The sequence below is a fragment of the Cibotium barometz genome, chromosome 30 (assembly GCF_041138505.1).
Source record: "Cibotium barometz isolate CiBa-2024 chromosome 30, ASM4113850v1, whole genome shotgun sequence".
NCBI classification, from domain to species: Eukaryota; Viridiplantae; Streptophyta; class Polypodiopsida; order Cyatheales; family Cibotiaceae; genus Cibotium; species Cibotium barometz.
The window spans coordinates 33,453,800-33,472,988 of NC_141075.1; the positions used below are offsets into that span (position 1 = coordinate 33,453,800).

At 42.5% G+C, this 19,189-nt stretch overlaps 1 protein-coding gene across 1 annotated transcript in view; it reads right to left on the minus strand.

Moving 5' to 3' along the window:
• Positions 1-1,226: 1,226 nt before the first annotated feature.
• Positions 1,227-19,189, minus strand: part of LOC147621403 (pentatricopeptide repeat-containing protein At3g53360, mitochondrial-like) — a 31,313-nt gene continuing 13,350 nt past the window's right edge. The window contains exons 2-8 of the mRNA XM_086824451.1: positions 17,801-18,535; positions 9,334-9,689; positions 9,155-9,248; positions 8,664-8,984; positions 1,953-2,509; positions 1,774-1,867; positions 1,227-1,603 (exon numbers count right to left, since the gene is read on the minus strand). Of these exons, the coding sequence (XP_086680577.1) occupies positions 1,227-1,603; positions 1,774-1,867; positions 1,953-2,509; positions 8,664-8,984; positions 9,155-9,248; positions 9,334-9,689; positions 17,801-18,535 (2,534 nt within the window). The remainder of the gene's footprint in view (positions 1,604-1,773; positions 1,868-1,952; positions 2,510-8,663; positions 8,985-9,154; positions 9,249-9,333; positions 9,690-17,800; positions 18,536-19,189) is intronic.

Here is a 19,189-nt window from a genome sequence, read left to right on the forward strand (position 1 = left end):
ATGAGTTGGATCTATGATGCATTGATGGATTAAAGTTGTTATTCAAGCATGATGCTACCCAATAAACATATGTATCAACAGTTTGGCAGTTGCTCCATTGATGCTCTTATGCATTGTATTAGGTCCCTTGCCTTACAAGGGGGGGTGCTCCTTTTTTGTGTACATGGTGAGTGGTTACTTTAGTTTGGGATAAAGGAAGGTTCGTGAGTCTACAGAGGCGAGAGAGAGTGAAGCCCTCGGTTCTGCAGACAGACGAGAAAGTTATAACCTTGGATTTTGGTTTGAGCCATGATGCTTATGATGGTTTTTGGTATAACTCATATGTCTTGCTGAGATTTGGTATGTAAATATTATGGTTCCAGCCTCTGCTGGTGGTTCCCCTTGAAGAGATAAATATTCTATTTCCTTGCTAGGATTTGAAGCTACACTCACAGCCAAAAGTCTTGCACTTGCCTAGCGATACCGCCCACGTCACGATAGCTATTGCACCAAAGCTGTCGTGACGTGGGCAGTATCGCTGGGCAAGTGCGAGACTTCTGGCTGTGAGAGTAGCTTCAAATTCCAGCAAGGAAACAGAATATTTATCTCTTCAAGGGGAACCACCAGCAGAGGCTCGAACCATAATATTTACATACCAAATCTCAGCAAGACATATGAGTTATACCAAAAACCATCATAAGCATCATGGCTCAAACCAAAATCCAAGGTTATAACTTTCTCGTCTGTCTGCAGAACCCACGGCTTCACTCTCTCTCACCTCTGTAGACTCACGAACCTTCCTTTATCCCAAACTAAAGTAACCACTCACCATGTACACAAAAAAGGAGCACCCCCCCTTGTAAGGCAAGGGACCTAATACAACAAGAGCATCAATGGAGCAACTGCCAAACTGTTGATACATATGTTTATTGGGTAGCATCATGCTTGAATAACAACTTTAATCCATCAATGCATCATAGATCCAACTCGTTAAGTCCCAACAAGTGATATCTTCAAGGATTGTATATCTACTCCTTTTATACATTGATGTTATAGGTTATGCACATCCAAAGATAGAACAAGTTTACTTTATATTTGTATCCATGGATAAGGGCGGTCTCCCAGCTAGCATGCATCAGCCTCTACAATATCCATAGCACCTGCACTTCTAAAGTAAATCTCCAAACCACTCTAGAATTTTCTGATGAGCCTCTCCTGTCCTTTCAACTACCTTCTCATCATTCACATCATAACGAGTAGTCCATCCATTGACCGCACCTGGATATATGTTCACAAAACTCTTTACCTCCCTTTTTGGACTCTAAAATCTCTTGAAACTGTTTTGCCCAAGCAAGCGGAGTCCTATGGTCTATTTCTGCGGCCAAAATCGCTAAAGGAGTCTTTACATCTTTGATATCATCAACAGTGACAAAAGAAGGATGGCAAAAGATTGCAACTTTCAGACAATCATCCTTTGCCAACTCCACGACCACTTTAGCTCCTCTGGTTGTTGCAAGTGACTCCTCAGCTTCAGTCAACACCAGCAGCAGCTTATACTCACAAACGGCACCCTCAGCTTCCTCACGATTACCCAAGCATCTCTCCAAGGCTTCAGCTCTTCGTCCTTTGCATGAAATCGGCAGCGCATCACTTCATTTTTCAAATTTTTCAGGAAGCGTATCACTGGATGAAGCTTCAATTCCTCTCTAATTCAAACCCCTACAAGGCTTGAACAGAAGTTAACTTCAGAAAACGAGATATTCTGCAAAATTCAAACTCTAGTTTTTCCTTCACTCTCGTTTCTGCATATCCCCCCTTCGTATATCTGATTTTCTGGTTCTTTCCCATTTTTCCCCGTAAGAGATTCGGGCTCCATTCGCTTTTGCAGCTAAAAATTTGGATTTCTCGATTTGAAATACACTGCGCCTCCTTTTTTCTTGCTTAAAATTCAGATATTCCTTTTTTTAAAAAACCTTCATAATTTCCCATGCAAGACGCCACCTTCGAATACGTCTGCAGCTGCTGAGCAAAGATGTCCACACAATCACATCTGATGGAACGGGCATGGTTGTAAGTAGTGATATGGCCTCCTTCAGGCATCCCACACAGCCAAGAAAGTCAATGATGCAGTTGTCGTGCTCAATAGTTGCTGTGATGCCATGGTCATTTATCATCAACTTGAAGTACCGGTGGCCTTCATCTAGAACACCGGCATGTGTGCAAGCAACAACGAGAAGACTTGTAAATATCCCATCATGCGGCTGCATGCCTTGCCGTTGCATATCCTTAAGGCATTGACCCTCTACTTGGACGTTACCACATCGGGCATATCCTGCAATCATGGCAGCCCAGGATACCACATCTCGAGTATGCAGTTGATCAAAAGATCTGCGAGCCTCCTCCAGGGTTTCAATTTTAGCATACATATCAACAAGGGTGTTCCCGATTTCTGTATCGTGATCAAGACCACTTGAAATGATCTGGTAATGTATCCGCCTTGCCTGCTCTATAGCTCCAGCGCTACCACATGCTTTTAAAACACACAAAAAAAATCACTTTGTCAGCCTCTGCACATTCCTGCCACATCTCCTCATAAAGCTCAAGAGCAGAAGGCCCGTGGCCATGCTGAACTAATACTGCCACATGCTTTTAGTACAGAAATGAAAATTACTCTATCTGGTGTTATGCCCTCCATCAAGATCAAAAACTGCAACTAATCCTTCTTTCTTGTTAGCCCCATAAGAAAGTGATGCTGCTTTTGGTTCATTGATAATTCGTACTACCTCAAGGTTAACCATAAGCATAAAAAAAACTCCATGATTCACACCACACTTATGTACAGAGGCTTCGAGACCTGGCTCAGCCTCAGCTCGTCTTATGGAACCTCATTTACAATATGAACATATGTACTTAGGCATCATATAATGACTCAAGTCATGGCACTTAAGTCCATTTAGTGGACGAAATTGCTTTATGTGGTACTGTGCATGCACGATGGGATGTTCTTCCTAGAGCGCTTCATGAAGACCTTAAAAGAGAATTTCTTGGTCAGGTGGACAGCTCTTTGCCACGACTATGGAGCAATGAAGAGGACTTGAGGATGACCTCTATTGTGCCTCAAGGAAAAGGACAGAGTAAAGTAATTGACAGAACATTGATTGATGATCTCAATTTCACTTGTATGCTTAATAGTGATGTGATGAGTAGATGGGTTACAAGATATGAGGATGCAAAGACAAAAAGGCAAGCAGAAAGAGCTCTCTTTCGGAGGCAACATGGCTCTCGGAAGGCGTACCCGAAGCATCTAGCAACACTTCTGAATGATATCCATGTTGATTGGTTGCATGAGGAAATGGAGAGAGCAGAGAGCGACGAGGGGCTGCATATCACGGCGGAAGAATGGGAGTATGCACGAGGATGCATGTCAAAGGTACATAGAACTAATGTTTTGCATTAGTTGTAAGTGATTTGCTTTTAATATTTATTCACATTGCTTACACAAATATTGCTTCTATTTTGATCCAGTGCACTATGTTCAATGCTATATGGTGTGAAGGCAAGCATTTTCGAACACAAAGAATTGATGAAAAGAGAAATACACAAGATTGCGATGTCATTAGTAGCTTTGAGGGAGCTAATGGAAAAATGGATGATTATTGTGGCATAATCCAAGACATATTTAGGCTTGACTTTCGTCGCTTCTTTGTGTATGTTTTGGATGTCAAATGGCAAATGAACGTGGTGGAAAAAGGGCCTGATGCAACGATAAAATGCCATGCAAGTGGATATGTAACTATTGACTCTACAAAGTTCTCGCAAACAAAGAAAGATAGGCTCGTATTGCCACAACAATGTGAGCAGGTATGCATTTTTTTACTAATGTGTTTCATGTACATATATATCTAAGCTCGCGTACCCCTTGACTTTTGATATGCTAATTAATTACTGTACTGTGTGTATTTGAGTAGGTTATCTATCTACCAATGGTGCATGACATCAAATGGTGGTACGTCATCCCTATTGCACCACGTTCCAAAGTGATGTATAATACATTCACTGATATGGAGCGTATGGAGGATGTAACAAGCCGCAATGAAGATGATGTCGAACATGCCATTGAAGATGTTGTGATCGATGATCAAGAAATAAGAGATGATCATGATAATGAGGATGAGCATGCCATTTCTCATGATCATGAGAATGACCCTACCATTGAGGATGATGGTGATGTTGATGAGGATGATCAGGACATCGATACCATTATCAATGGAGTACAGAATATCGATAGTGGAATAAATTTAATCGTAGCCTTACCAATTGATCAAATGGATATTGATGTTGATCGTTTGGCAAGGATGGATCTTATTGAAGATGAGATCGAACCCTAACCAATCCGTCACTGTATGTTCTAAATTGATGACATTTCTATCATCTCATATGCATGATTTATTTTTGAATATATTTCATTGTTGTAAATGCATGTAGTGGGATTGTGTAATGATGTATACTGTAATGTACTATGAGATGGTTTAAGGAAAATAGTCTTTAATTTTGTAAAGGAATTCAGTTTTTCTTCAGTTTTTCTCTGCCATGCGTGTATTAATCCGTGTATAGTAGCGTGTATTTATCCGTGTATAATAGCAAGTATTACCCCGTGAATATTATCGTGTATAGATGCGTGTATTACTGCGTGTATATAAATGCGTTTATACACGCGTTGATAAATGCAAACATACACGCGAACTTAAATGCTAAAATACACGCGCCCGATTCTATTCAAATACAAGCGCGACCATACACGCGTTCGTAATTTATTGCGTGTATGAAACGCGTGTATGGCAGCATTGTCTTGTAGTGTAGAACTAGTATCAACTGTAACAATCACAGGCCTGCTCCACACTCATAATCGGCCTTCCTTAGAGTAGGTGATGATTGGAGCAGATATTTCAGCTTCCGCATAGCTTTAATATGTGCTGCACTCCACAAAAATTTTTGATTTTTCCTCAAAAGTTGATAAAGAGGATCTGCTACATGTGCATAATGCGGGATCCATATAACATAAAAGACACATGCACCAAGAAATCTCCTCAGCTCTGTAACATTAATGCATATCTCTTTCATTCTTTGTATTGCATCTATCTTGGCTGGACAAGGTCGGCGTCCATTAGTACTACAAAGATGCCCCACGATTAGCACTTCACCAACCCCAAACACTGATTTCAATCCATAGAATCATATCACAATCTTTTATATGATTTGCCACAAACTTGCGGCACCCCCTCGAATCCAAATCTCCATCTTTATCTTTCTCATCACAGTCTTTTATTGGCACATCACCCATAGCTAGAAAATCCCTGAAAATTTGCTGAAAAGTTATTTACATTGATTGAGTCCTGCGAGAACTCATTTTCCCTTGTACCATTGGAATCCCGCTTTACAATGGCACCTAGCCAAAATCCCTCATCTCCTTGTAGTTCATGAATTCTCTGTTTATCTTTGGGAGTGACTGTGCTCGAAGAGACTCACGGTTTCTTTCATGGGGTTAATGCAAACTGTCAAGAACTGAACAGCTTTCTTGCCATCTTTACTCCTTATTCTTGCATATGCTGAGCCATCATCCAAAACTTTTGTTTCCATCCTCACAGCTGTAATGTAGGGTTGCCCAAGGATGAGGGGATACGATGACATCTCCTCGACAAAGAAGTTTTGATCATCTTTCACATCCCCTATAGTTACCCTTACATTTGGACAGGCTGCATAGAGCTCTCCAGATGAGTTATTAGCTGCTTTAATCATCCACCCATGATCTACATCCATTGGCCACTTACATTTTTTGTAGAGATTTTTAGCCATAAGATTTATTTCAGACCCATGGTCGATTAGAGCGACATACGGCTCTTCTAAGTCACCTATCTTGACAAGGGTTTCAGTGGTGGCCCTTGCCCAATGGCTCCTGGAGTAATGACTCTTTGTAAGAACTTCTTTTTCATCATCCTCATCCACAAAGCGCACTTGTCGTGCCCCTTCAGCAGAGTGATTACATTCCACCACATTCTCTCTCTCTTCCTTTTGTTGTACCTGTACTCCATGAGTCTTGGAAGTGCTTGTCTCCCCTTGTGATGGAATAGATTCAATTATGGACTGCCTTTTCCTTCGTATAATATGAATTATCTCATCATGGAATTCTTTCTTTGCAATTCCCAAGACTTCCCCTAGTGTAAATTCCACCCTACTGTTTAGAATCCTCTCTTCAAGCACCTTTTTGAGGTCTGTTGCGGCTTCAATATCAGATTGAAGCTTGTAGAGTTGACTTTTCCCTTTACCCTTCTCCTTCTCATGCTTCATTTTTGCTGGCACTTCTTCCATTGATACTTCCTGTGGAGGTCTGCTATGCGGGGGAGGCATATGTGATGGCCCAGGATCCTTCTTTTCACTACCACGGGTGACCCTTTTTGATGGCCCTCCTTCCTCATTTTCCCTCTTACGCTTTTCCTCTACCTGTGCCTCATTATTCTGGCATTTTGCAATGTAGGCATGATCAGATAAAGAATCTACAGGCTCTTCCCAGCCAGTCTCAAGACGTATACAGTCACCTGCCTCATGCAAAGCCTATTTAGACACCTTCTTTGACGCAATTAGCTCCATTGTTGTTGATGGCCAAAAATCTTCATTCTCATAATCTTCATCATTCTCAGATTCCTGCTTTGATTGACCAACCTTTAACCCATACGTTACTGCCTCAACCATAGAGATGGCATGTCCAGCAACCATGTCTTCAACCAGCTTCTTTATCCCTCCTTTTCCAAAGTTTGTGCTTAATGGAAGACCAGTCTCTGTAAGGTGGATTTTCCCATCTTTGAAAAACACAAGTTGATTTCTGATGAGGGCTTCCTTATAGCTAGCATAGTCTTTCTTTGCATGTTCTGGGACATCACACCATATACATCTAAATGTAAACCCTTCTTTGCTTTGAGGCCTTTGCATAGAAGCCTGCCCTAATGGTAGCCCTTTTTCCTCAATCCTGGACATCTTCAGTTTTAGGTCTCGCATGCCCTTAATAAGCTCATCCATCGGCCCTTCTACCTTTGGGATTGCAGCAGCTGGTTTTGGTAGATTCTCAGGGGTAACAGCACTTATAGGAGTTGTCGAGCTCATCACCATTTTATCCCTCCTTCGCTGCCGCTTTGCTAACATGGTGACCGCATCCTCGACATCATTCCAATCATTCTTTAGCCCCTGCTCTGTATCCTTATCCTCAAGGAGAATTTCTAGTTTTTCTTGGAGATCTTTCCCAGCTGCTTGTAAGAAGAGCTCTGTTTTTTCCCTGTCTAAGGTTGTGCGCTCTATCCTTGACAGCTGGGCATAGCGCTTCTCAAACTCTCTTAGCAACTCTGTGGCAGAAATTCCAATTTTGGGTTTTGTAACCCATTCCAAGAAAGTTCGTTTGGTCACCCGCTCGGAATCCTCCATGAAATAATCATCCTTCAAAGCAAGCTTGAACTCCTCCCAATTTCTGCCACCATGTGCTGCCTGTAATCCTCTTATGCGCTCTCTTATTTCAGGAACACATATACCAGCTCAAAGCTTCGAACCATATCCTCCTCAGTCACCCTGTTTAGCTCCATTTCCTTTGTGTAATTGCGCAGGTACTTTGTGATGTCCTTACCATCAAATTGATCCACCGTTTTCACAATTGACTGCAGTGCTTTAGTCGTGGAAATTTGCCCCCTTTCAACCGCTTGCTGCTGTTGCATATACATGGTAAACATCTGAAACATTTGCATAACTCCGGGGTCAAAATGAACCCCATGACCCTCAGGATTCTCAGCCATAGCTTCCCTGTGTATTCCACCACACTCTCACCCCAGTAGTTTCACGTCGGGTTCACCAAAGCTGTGGTGACGTGGGCGGTATCGCTGGGCAAGTGCGAGACTTCTGGCTGTGAGAGTAGCTTCAAATCCCAGCAAGGAAACAGAATATTTATCTCTTCAAGGGGAACCACCAGCAGAGGGTGGAACCATAATATTTACATACCAAATCTCAGCAAGACATATGAGTTATACCAAAAACCATCATAAGCATCATGGCTCAAACCAAAATCCAAGGTTATAACTTTCTCGTCTGTCTGCAGAACCAAGGGCTTCACTCTCTCTCGCCTCTGTAGACTCACGAACCTTCCTTTATCCCAAACTAAAGTAACCACTCACCATGTACACAAAAAAGGAGCACCCCCCCTTGTAAGGCAAGGGACCTAATACAACAAGAGCATCAATGGAGCAACTGCCAAACTGTTGATACATATGTTTATTGGGTAGCATCATGCTTGAATAACAACTTTAATCCATCAATGCATCATAGATCCAACTCGTTAAGTCCCAACAAGTGATATCTTCAAGGATTGTATATCTACTCCTTTTATACATTAATGTTATAGGTTATGCACATCCAAAGATAGAACAAGTTTACTTTATATTTGTATCCATGGATAAGGGCGGTCTCCCAGCTAGCATGCATCAGCCTCTACAATATCCATAGCACCTGCACTTCTAAAGTAAATCTCCAAACCACTCTAGAATTTTCTGATGAGCCTCTCCTGCCCTTTCAACTGCCTTCTCATCATTCACATCATAACGAGTAGTCCATCCATTGACCGCACCTGGATATATGTTCACAAAACTCTTTACCTCCCTTTTTGGACTCTAAAATCTCTTGAAACTGTTTTGCCCTAGCAGGCGGAGTCCTATGGTCTATTTCTGCCGCCAAAATCGCTAAAGGAGTCTTTACATCTTTGATATCATCAACAGTGACAAAAGAAGGATGGCAAAAGACTGCAGCTTTCAGACAATCATCCTTTGCCAACTCCACGACCACTTTAGCTCCTCTGGTTGTTGCAAGTGACTCCTCGGCTTCAGTCAACACCACCAGAAGCAGCTTATACTCACAAACGGCAGCCTCAGCTTCCTCACGATTACCCAGGCATCTCTCCAAGGCTTCAGCTCTTCGTCCTTTGCATGAAATCGGCAGCACATCACTTCATTTTTTGAATTTTTCAGGAAGCGTATCACTGGATGAAGCTTCAATTCCTCTCTAATTCAAACCCCTACAAGGCTTGAACAGAAGTTAACTTCACAAAACGAGATATTCTGCAAAATTCAAACTTTGGTTTTTCCTTCACTCCCGTTTCTGCATATCCCCCCTTCGTATATCTGATTTTCTGGTTCTTTCCCATTTTTCCCTGCAAGAGATTCGGGCTCCATTCGCTTTTGCAGCTAAAAATTCGGATTTCCCGATTTGAAATACACTGCGCCTCCTTTTTTCTTGCTTAAAATTCAGATATTCCTTTTTTTAAAAAACCTTCGTAATTTCCCATGCAAGACGCCACCTTCGAATACTTCTGCAGCTGCTGAGCAAAGATGTCCACACAATCACATCTGATGGAACGGGCATGGTTGTAAGTAGTGATATGGCCTCCTTCAGGCATCCCACACGGCCAAGAAAGTCAATGATGCAGTTGTAGTGCTCAATAGTTGCTGTGATGCCATGGTCATTTATCATCAACATGAAGTACCGGTGGCCTTCATCTAGAACACCGGCATGTGTGCAAGCAACGAGAAGACTTGTAAATATCCCATCATGCGGCTGCATGCCTTGCCGTTGCATATCCTTAAGGCATTGACCCTCTACCTGGACGTTACCACATCGGGCATATCCTGCAATCATGGCAGCCCAGGATACCACATCTCGAGTATGCAGTTGATCAAAAGATCTGCGAGCCTCCATACATATCAACAAGGGTGTCCCCGATTTCTATATCATGATCAAGACCACTTGAAATGATCTGGTAATGTATCCGCCTTGCCTGCTCTATAGCTCCAGCGCTACCACATGCTTTTAAAACACACAAAAAAAATCACTTTGTCAGCCTCTGCACATTCCTGCCACATCTCCTCATAAAGCTCAAGACCAGAAGGCCCATGGCCATGCTAAACTAATACTGCCACATGCTTTTAGTACAGAAATGAAAATTACTCTATCTGGTGTTATGCCCTCCATCAAGATCAAAAACTGCAACTAATCCTTCTTTCTTGTTGGCCCCATAAGAAAGTGATGCTGCTTTTGGTTCATTGATAATTCGTACCACCTCAAGGTTCACCATAAGCATAAAAAAAACTCCATGATTCACACCACACTTATGTAAAGAGGCTTCGAGACCTCGCTCAGCCTCAGCTCGTCTTATTGAACCTCATTTACAATACGAACATATGTACTTAGGCATCATATAATGACTCAAGTCATGGTACTTAATCCCATGCATCTGGATTTGCATTTAGTGGCCTCATATGCATGGTTTCACACCATAGACGTGCCATGGCACGACATCCACCTCCTCTAAACCTGCACATCCTCTGGTATGTGCCAAATCATCGTCAAGATCCACATATATCTGGATGTCGTCTTTATCTTCTACATTACCAGGAAGATCATCCTCTTCCTCTTCAACCATATCCATACTATCACTGTCAAGCCTCTCATCCTGAGTCTCCTATGAATCAAAAGTATCACTGTCATGCCTTCTTTTAAACATCTTGATCCTTTGGCCTGCTACAAGATTCTTTATCTCTGTTCCATCAAGCTCACACAGGGTATACGTGGTATTTCCATGCACATGCTTGACAATGTAAGGGCCAAACCATCTTTTTGCAAACTTCCTTTGCACAGTAAACTAGTTGTCAAGACTACTATCATACATTAGGACCCAATCACCTTCTTCAATAGGTTTTGGCCAGAGTCTGTGTCTTCTATCAAATCTTTCTTTATTTTTCAACCTTGCATCTTTCAAACGAGCTTTAGCAAGCTCTACATCTTCAGGCCTCCTCTCCAACTGCCTTATTCGCAATGCAAGGAGGTCTTCCCTGTTCAATTCTTCCACCCAGGGTAATACATTCCAAGTTGGAACTACTTCTTCAACTGGCATTACTGGCTTCTGACCATACATTAATTCTGCAGGCATGTATCCTAGCTATGAGTTGTACGGTCAGCCCACAAAGCATATGGTAGCAGCCTTGGCCACTCTCGCATTCTTCCTCTGCATGCCTTAGCCAAAGCTTTAATGATTGGAGGATGTCCTCGCTCACTTTTACCATTGCCCTAAGGGTTGTAAGCATATGTTAGGGCCAATTTGATGCCAATTCTAGAGAAGAATTCCCTTGCTTCTTCAACATCTAGTTCACCCCTGTCAGCTGTTATTTTCCCAACACAACCATACCGGCAAATCACATCTTCCAAGACAAATTTGCATACTGTTTCCGTACTCTTTGTTCTAAGAGCACGCCCTTCCACCTGATTTGTCAAATCTTCTCTTGCAAGTGCTATGTACCGCATCTGCCAAATTCCCAAAGGCATTGTAACTAGATCCACTACCCATTTGTAGTGCATGGCAAGTGGGTAGGTTGGTTGCAAGCCATCACGATGTCGCACATTTGAGTACATTTGACATACCATGCATGTTTCCACATATTGGGAAACATCCTTGTACATTCCTTTCCACCAATATCTTTCCTTTATTTTCGTAAAGGTGGCCCACACACTTCGATGTCCAGCCCAGAGACTCTCATGGAATTCTTTCATGAGCTTCCCTTGAGTCTCTTTATCACATATGACTCTCTGTGGCATAGCATTCCTCTGCTTAGGATGCTTCCACAGGTACCCATCCTTTAGAAAATACCCATATGCTTTTCTGCGGATCCTCTTAAATTCTGAATCAGACCAATTTTCCTGTCTTGTCAAAGTACTCAAGTATTGACCAATAACCAACCAATCTCCTTCATACATTTCCTCAGTAAAAGACTCAAGTGCGTTTGATAAGCAAGTATGGTCCCCTTTTGCATATGCAGTAGTATAGAACTTTGTACCTACATCATCAATGTCACTAATCATCCCTTCTTCATCTTCATACCTGGCTCTTGATAGCATATCTGCAACTGGGTTATCTTTTCCTGCAATATGCTCAAACTCAACATTTAGTGACTTGATATAGGCAATCCACCTAAGCATAGCGATATCTGGAGTGGTGCAGCTTGCAATCATCCCAAGGAGTGGCAAGCAATCAGTTTCCACAAGTACAGATGCCCCAACAAGATATTCTTTTTCACATTTTAGAGCAGTGACTATTCCCCATAACTCCCTCTTGATCTGCGGATATTTTCGCTGACGAATGCTTAATACCTTTGCTCCAAATCTAATTACATACCTGTGATCATCCTCATCATCTTGCCCTACTGCCCATCCTATCCCAGTAGGACTAGTATCAACTGTAATAATCACAGGTCTGCCACTCATAATCTGCCTTCCTTAGAGTAGGTGATGATTGGAGCAGATATTTCAGCTTCCGCATAGCTTTAATATGTGCTGCACTCCACAAAAAATTTTTATTTTTCCTCAAAAGTTGATAAAGAGGATCTGCTACATGTGCATAATGCGGGATCCATATAACATAAAAGACACATGCACCAAGAAATCTCCTCAGCTCTGTAACATTAATGCATATCTCTTTCATTCTTTGTATTGCATCTATCTTGGCTGGACAAGGTCAGCGTCCATTAGTACTACAAAGATGCCCCACGATTAGCACTTCACCAACCCCAAACACTAATCTCAATCCAGACAAAGTAAGATTCATCTCTTCAAGCTTGGATAGAATCATATCACAATCTTTTATATGATTTGCCACAAACTTGCGGCACCCCCTCGAATCCAAATCCCCATCTTTATCTTTCTCATCACAGTCTTTTATTGGCACATCATCCAGAAAAGGCATAGTTATTTGTGGTATGAAGTCTCGCAAGATTTTATTCATTCCATTCATCATATGCACCACTGAGTTGGTGGCTCCCTGTGTGGTAAGGTACACATCCTTACCAATCCCAAAGGAGTTTTCATTGTGGTCAAGTCCCTGCTTTGTATATCCAGCTGGAACTGATCATATCTCGAATATAGATCACCCATAGAGTATATAGCTTTCCCTGCAAATGCTTTTGCAAACTCGTCCACAATCGGACCTGCTCCCACATTCCTGATTGTGACCTTGTTTATAGGTTGCATGTCTTGAATGAAGCGCAATGCTCCATTTTTCTTTGGCACGGTAAACCATCTGTTGGAGTATGGAGCGCATGATGGCTCCAAAATTCCCATCCTGATCTTTTCTTTTAGTAATTCCATCAGCTTTGGCAAGAGAGCCTTTGGTACTGGAATCGGCCGCAGGTTCCAGGGCACATGTGGAACAGTGAAGATCACCATTGGCGCTGTTATGCTTGGATCAACACAGCCTATCTCATGCGACTGAAAAGCAAAGGCTTTCCCATGTTTTACAAGCATCTCCTCAAAGCATTCCTTTTCAACTGGCAACAGAAAATCTTTTTCACCAATCTTCAGCTCTTTTAGGGTTTCCTGTGTAAACTTATGCCCAATTTTCTTCGGATCTCTGAGATTCGGTTGCATAGAGGCTTCATCTATTTTCTCCTTGCTTCCTGGTGGCAAGGGCAAGGCAACTGGTTTCACCTTCTTTGCAACCGTTTTATACTTTGTGTCAACACGAGCATCCATCTCACAATACATGTTTTGACATTCCATTCCTTCAAATTCTCGGATTATATCATACATCCCCACAGATGACACCTTTATCATCTCATTCCCACCCTGTAAGCATGCTCTTTCCATAGCAAAAAGCACACCCATAGTATCCACAAATGACACCTCATCAAGCACCCCTGAAATAAACTCATTCTTCTCCAAAAGACCACACTGCTCAAGACTTTTTTGTTCATTTTGTACATGTCGACGCATGCCACGCTTCAAATCCTTGCTTTTTACAAAGACCAGTGACCCATAGCTGGAAAATCCCTAAAAATTTGCTAAAAAGTTATTTACATTGATTGAGTCCTGCGAGAACTCATTTTCCCTTGTACCATTGGAATCCCACTTTACAATGGCACCTGGCCAAAATCCCTCATCTCCCTGTAGTTCATGAATTCTCTGTTTATCTTTGGGAGTGACTGTGCTCGAAGAGACTCACGGTTCCTTTCATGGGGTTAATGCAAACTGTCAGGAACAGAACAGCTTTCTTGCCATCTTTACTCCTTATTCTTGCATATGCTGAGCCATCATCCAAAACTTTTGTTTCCATCCTCACAGCTGTAATGTAGGGTTGCCCAAGGATGAGGGGATACGATGACATCTCCTGGACAAAGAAGTTTTGATCATCTTTCACATCCCCTATAGTTACCCTTACATTTGGACAGGCTGCATAGAGCTCTCCAGATGAGTTATAAGCTGCTTTAATCATCCACCCATGATCTACATCCATTGGCCACTTACATTTTTTGTAGAGATTTTTAGCCATAAGATTTATTTCAGACCCATGGTCGATTAGAGCGACATACGGCTCTTCCAAGTCACCTATCTTGACAAGGGTTTCAGTGGTGGCCCTTGCCCAATGGCACATCACCCATAGCTAGAAAATCCCTGAAAATTTGCTGAAAAGTTATTTACATTGATTGAGTCCTGCGAGAACTCATTTTCCCTTGTACCATTGGAATCCCGCTTTACAATGGCACCTGGCCAAAATCCCTCATCTCCTTGTAGTTCATGAATTCTCTGTTTATCTTTGGGAGTGACTGTGCTCGAAGAGACTCACGGTTCCTTTCATGGGGTTAATGCAAACTGTCAAGAACTGAACAGCTTTCTTGCCATCTTTACTCCTTATTCTTGCATATGCTGAGCCATCATCCAAAACTTTTGTTTCCATCCTCACAGCTGTAATGTAGGGTTGCCCAAGGATGAGGGGATACGATGACATCTCCTCGACAAAGAAGTTTTGATCATCTTTCACATCCCCTATAGTTACCCTTACATTTGGACAGGCTGCATAGAGCTCTCCAGATGAGTTATTAGCTGCTTTAATCATCCACCCATGATCTACATCCATTGGCCACTTACATTTTTTGTAGAGATTTTTAGCCATAAGATTTATTTCAGACCCATGGTCGATTAGAGCGACATACGGCTCTTCCAAGTCACCTATCTTGACAAGGGTTTCAGTGGTGGCCCTTGCCCAATGGCTCCTGGAGTAATGACTCTTTGTAAAAACTTCTTTTTCATCATCCTAATCCACAAAGCGCACTTGTCGTGCCCTTTCAGCAGAGTGATTACATTCCACCACATTCTCTCTCTCTTCCTTTTGCTGTACCTATACTCCATGAGTCTTGGAAGTGCTTGTCTCCCCTTGTGATGGAATAGATTCAATTATGGACTGCCTTTTCCTTCATATAATATGAATTATCTCATCATGGAATTCTTTCTTTGCAATCCCCAAGACTGTAAATTCCACCCTACTGTTTAGAATCCTCTCTTCAAGCACCTTTTTGAGGTCTGTAGCGGCTTCAATATCAGATTGAAGCTTGTAGAGTGGACTTTTCCCTTTACCCTTCTCCTTCTCATGCTTCATTTTTGCTGGCACTTCTTCCATTGATACTTCGTGTGGAGGTTTGCTATGCGGCGGAGGCATATATGATGGCCCAGGATCCTTCTTTTCACTATCACGGGTGACCCTTTTTGATGGCCCTCCTTCCTCATTTTCCCTCTTACGCTTTTCCTCTACCTGTGCCTCATTATTCTAGCATTTTGCAATGTAGGCATGAACAGATAGAGAATCCACAGGCTCTTCCCAGCCAGTCTCAAGACGTATACAGTCACCTGCCTCATGCAAAGCCTGTTTAGACACCTTCTTTGACGCAATTAGCTCCATTGTTGATGGCCAAAAATCTTCATCATTCTCAGATTCCTGCTTTGATTGACCAACCTTTAACCCATAGGTTGCTGCCTCAACCATAGAGATGGCATGTCCAGCAACCATGTCTTCAACCAGCTTTTTCATCCCTCCTTTTCCAAAGTTTGTGCTTAATGGAAGACCAGTCTCTGTAAGGTGGATTTTCCCATCTTTGAAAAACACAAGTTGATTTCTGAGGGCTTCCTTATAGCTAGCATAGTCTTTCTTTGCATGTTCTGGGTCATCACACCATATACATCTGAATGTAAACCCTTCTTTGCTTTGAGGCCTTTGCATAGAAGCCTGCCCTAATGGTAGCCCTTTTTCCTCAATCCTGGACATCTTCAGTTTTAGGTCTCGCATGCCCTTAATAAGCTCATCCATCGGCGCTTCTACCTTTGGGATTGCAGCAGCTGGTTTTGGTAGATTCTCAGGGGTAACAGCACTTATAGGAGTTGTCGAGCTCATCACCATTTTATCCCTCCTTCGCTGCCGCTTTGCTAACATGGTGACCGCATCCTCGACATCATTCCAATCATTCTTTAGCCCCTGCTCTGTATCCTTATCCTCAAGGAGAATTTCTAGTTTTTCTTGGAGATCTTTCCCAACTGCTTGTAAGAACAGCTCTGTTTTTTCCCTGTCTAAGGTTGTGCGCTCTATCCTTGACAGCTGGGCATAGCGCTTCTCAAACTCTCTTAGCAACTCTGTGGCAGAAATTCCAATTTTGGGTTTTGTAACCCATTCCAAGAAAGTTTGTTTGGTCACCCGCTCGGAATCCTCCATGAAATAATCATCCTTCAAAGCAAGCTTGAACTCCTCCCAATTTCTGCCACCATGTGCTGCCTATAATCCTCTTATACGCTCTCTTATTTCAGGAACACATACCAGCTCAAAGCTTCGAACCATATCCTCCTCAGTCACCCTGTTTAGCTCCATTTCCTTTGTGTAATTGCGCAGGTACTTTGTGATGTCCTTACCATCAAATTGATCCACCTTTTTCACAATTGACTGCAGTGCTTTAGTCGTGGAAATTTGCCCCCTTTCAACCGCTTGCTGCTGTTGCATATACATGGTAAACATCTGAAACATTTGCATAATTCCGAGGTCAAAATGAACCCCTAACCCTCAGGATTCTCAGCCATAGCTTCCCTGTGTATTCCACCACACTCTTACCCCAGCAGTTTCACGTCGGGTTCACCAAAGCTGTCATGACGTGGGCGGTATCGCTGGGCAAGTGCGAGACTTCTGGCTGTGAGAGTAGCTTCAAATCCCAGCAAGGAAACAGAATATTTATCTCTTCAAGGAGAACCACCAGTAGAGGCTGGAACCATAATATTTACATACCAAATCTCAGCAAGACATATGAGTTATACCAAAAACCATCATAAGCATCATGGCTCAAACCAAAATCCAAGGTTATAACTTTCTCGTCTGTCTGCAGAACCCAGGGCTTCACTCTCTCTCGCCTCTGTAGACTCACGAACCTTCCTTTATCCCAATCTAAAGTAACCACTCACCATGTACACAAAAAAGGAGCACCCCCCCTTGTAAGGCAAGGGACCTAATACAACCCATAAGAGCATCAATGGAGCAACTGCCAAACTGTTGATACATATGTTTATTGGGTAGCATCATGCTTGAATAACAACTTTAATCCATCAATGCATCATAGATCCAACTCGTTAAGTCCCAACAAGTGATATCTTCAAGGATTGTATATCTACTCCTTTTATACATTGATGTTATAGGTTATGCACATCCAAAGATAGAACAAGTTTACTTTATATTTGTATCCATGGTTAAGGGCGGTCTCCCAGCTAGCATGCATCAGCCTCTACAATATCCATAGCACCTGCACTTCTAAAGTAAATCTCCAAACCACTCTAGAATTTTTTGATGAGCCTCTCCTGCCCTTTCAACTGCCTTCTCATCATTCACATCATAACGAGTAGTCCATCCATTGACCGCACCTGGATATATGTTCACAAAACTTTTTACCTCCCTTTTTGGACTCTAAAATCTCTTGAAACTGTTTTGCCCAAGCAGGCGGAGTCCTATGGTCTATTTCTGCCGCCAAAATCGCTAAAGGAGTCTTTACATCTTTGATATCATCAACAATGACAAAAGAAGGATGGCAAAAGACTGCAGCTTTCAGACAATCATCCTTTGCCAACTCCACGACCACTTTAGCTCCTCTGGTTGTTGCAAGTGACTCCTCGGCTTCAGTCAACACCAGCAGAAGCAGCTTATACTCACAAACGGCAGCCTCAGCTTCCTCACGATTACCCAGGCATCTCTCCAAGGCTTCAGCTCTTCGTCCTTTGCATGAAATCGGTAGCGCATCCTCAATAGTTGGTGTGATGCCATGGTCATTTATCATCAACTTGGAGTACTGGTGGCCTTCATCTAGAACACCGGCATGTGTGCAAGCAACGAGAAGACTTGTAAATATCCCATCATGCGGCTGCATGCCTTGCCGTTGCATATCCTTAAAGCATTGACCCTCTACCTGGACGTTACCACATCGGGCATATCCTGCAAACATGGCAGCCCAGGATACCACATCTCGAGTATGGAGTTGATCAAAAGATCTACGAGCCTCCTCTAGGGTTTCAATTTTAGCATACATATCAACAAGGGTGTTCCCGATTTCTGTATCGTGATCAAGACCACTTGAAATGATCTGGTAATGTATCTGCCTTGCCTGCTCTATAGCTCCAGTGCTACCACATGCTTTTAAAACACACAAAAAAATTCACTTTGTCAGCCTCTGCACATTCCTGCCACATCTCCTCATAAAGCTCAAGAGCAGAAGGCCCATGGCCATGCTGAACTAATACTGCCACATGCTTTTAGTACAGAAATGAAAATTACTCTATCTGGTGTTATGCCCTCCATCAAGATCAAAAACTGCAACTAACCCTTCTTTCTTGTTAGCCCCATAAGAAAGTGATGCTGCTTTTGGTTCATTGATAATTCGTACTACCTCAAGGTTCACCATAAGCATAAAAAAAACTCCATGATTCACACCACACTTATGTAAAGAGGCTTCGAGACCTGGCTCAACCTCAGCTCGTCTTATTGAACCTCATTTACAATATGAACATATGTACTTAGGCATCATATAATGACTTCATGTGACTCACTCCCTACCTTCCTTGTGCTCCATGGCACCACATTTCTCAACATCCCCTTGGTGACACATTTTTAGGCTACTGCAAGGTGGTCGGATACGAGGTACCTACATATTTTCATCGCCCCTTGACCTATCTTTGAGGCCTAGAGGTCATCTCTAAGAGTGAGGTTTTCCCCTTGATAGAGACTTGACCTATATTTGAGGTCTAAAGGTCTTTTCTAAGAGTAGGGTTACAACAATCATAACCCCCC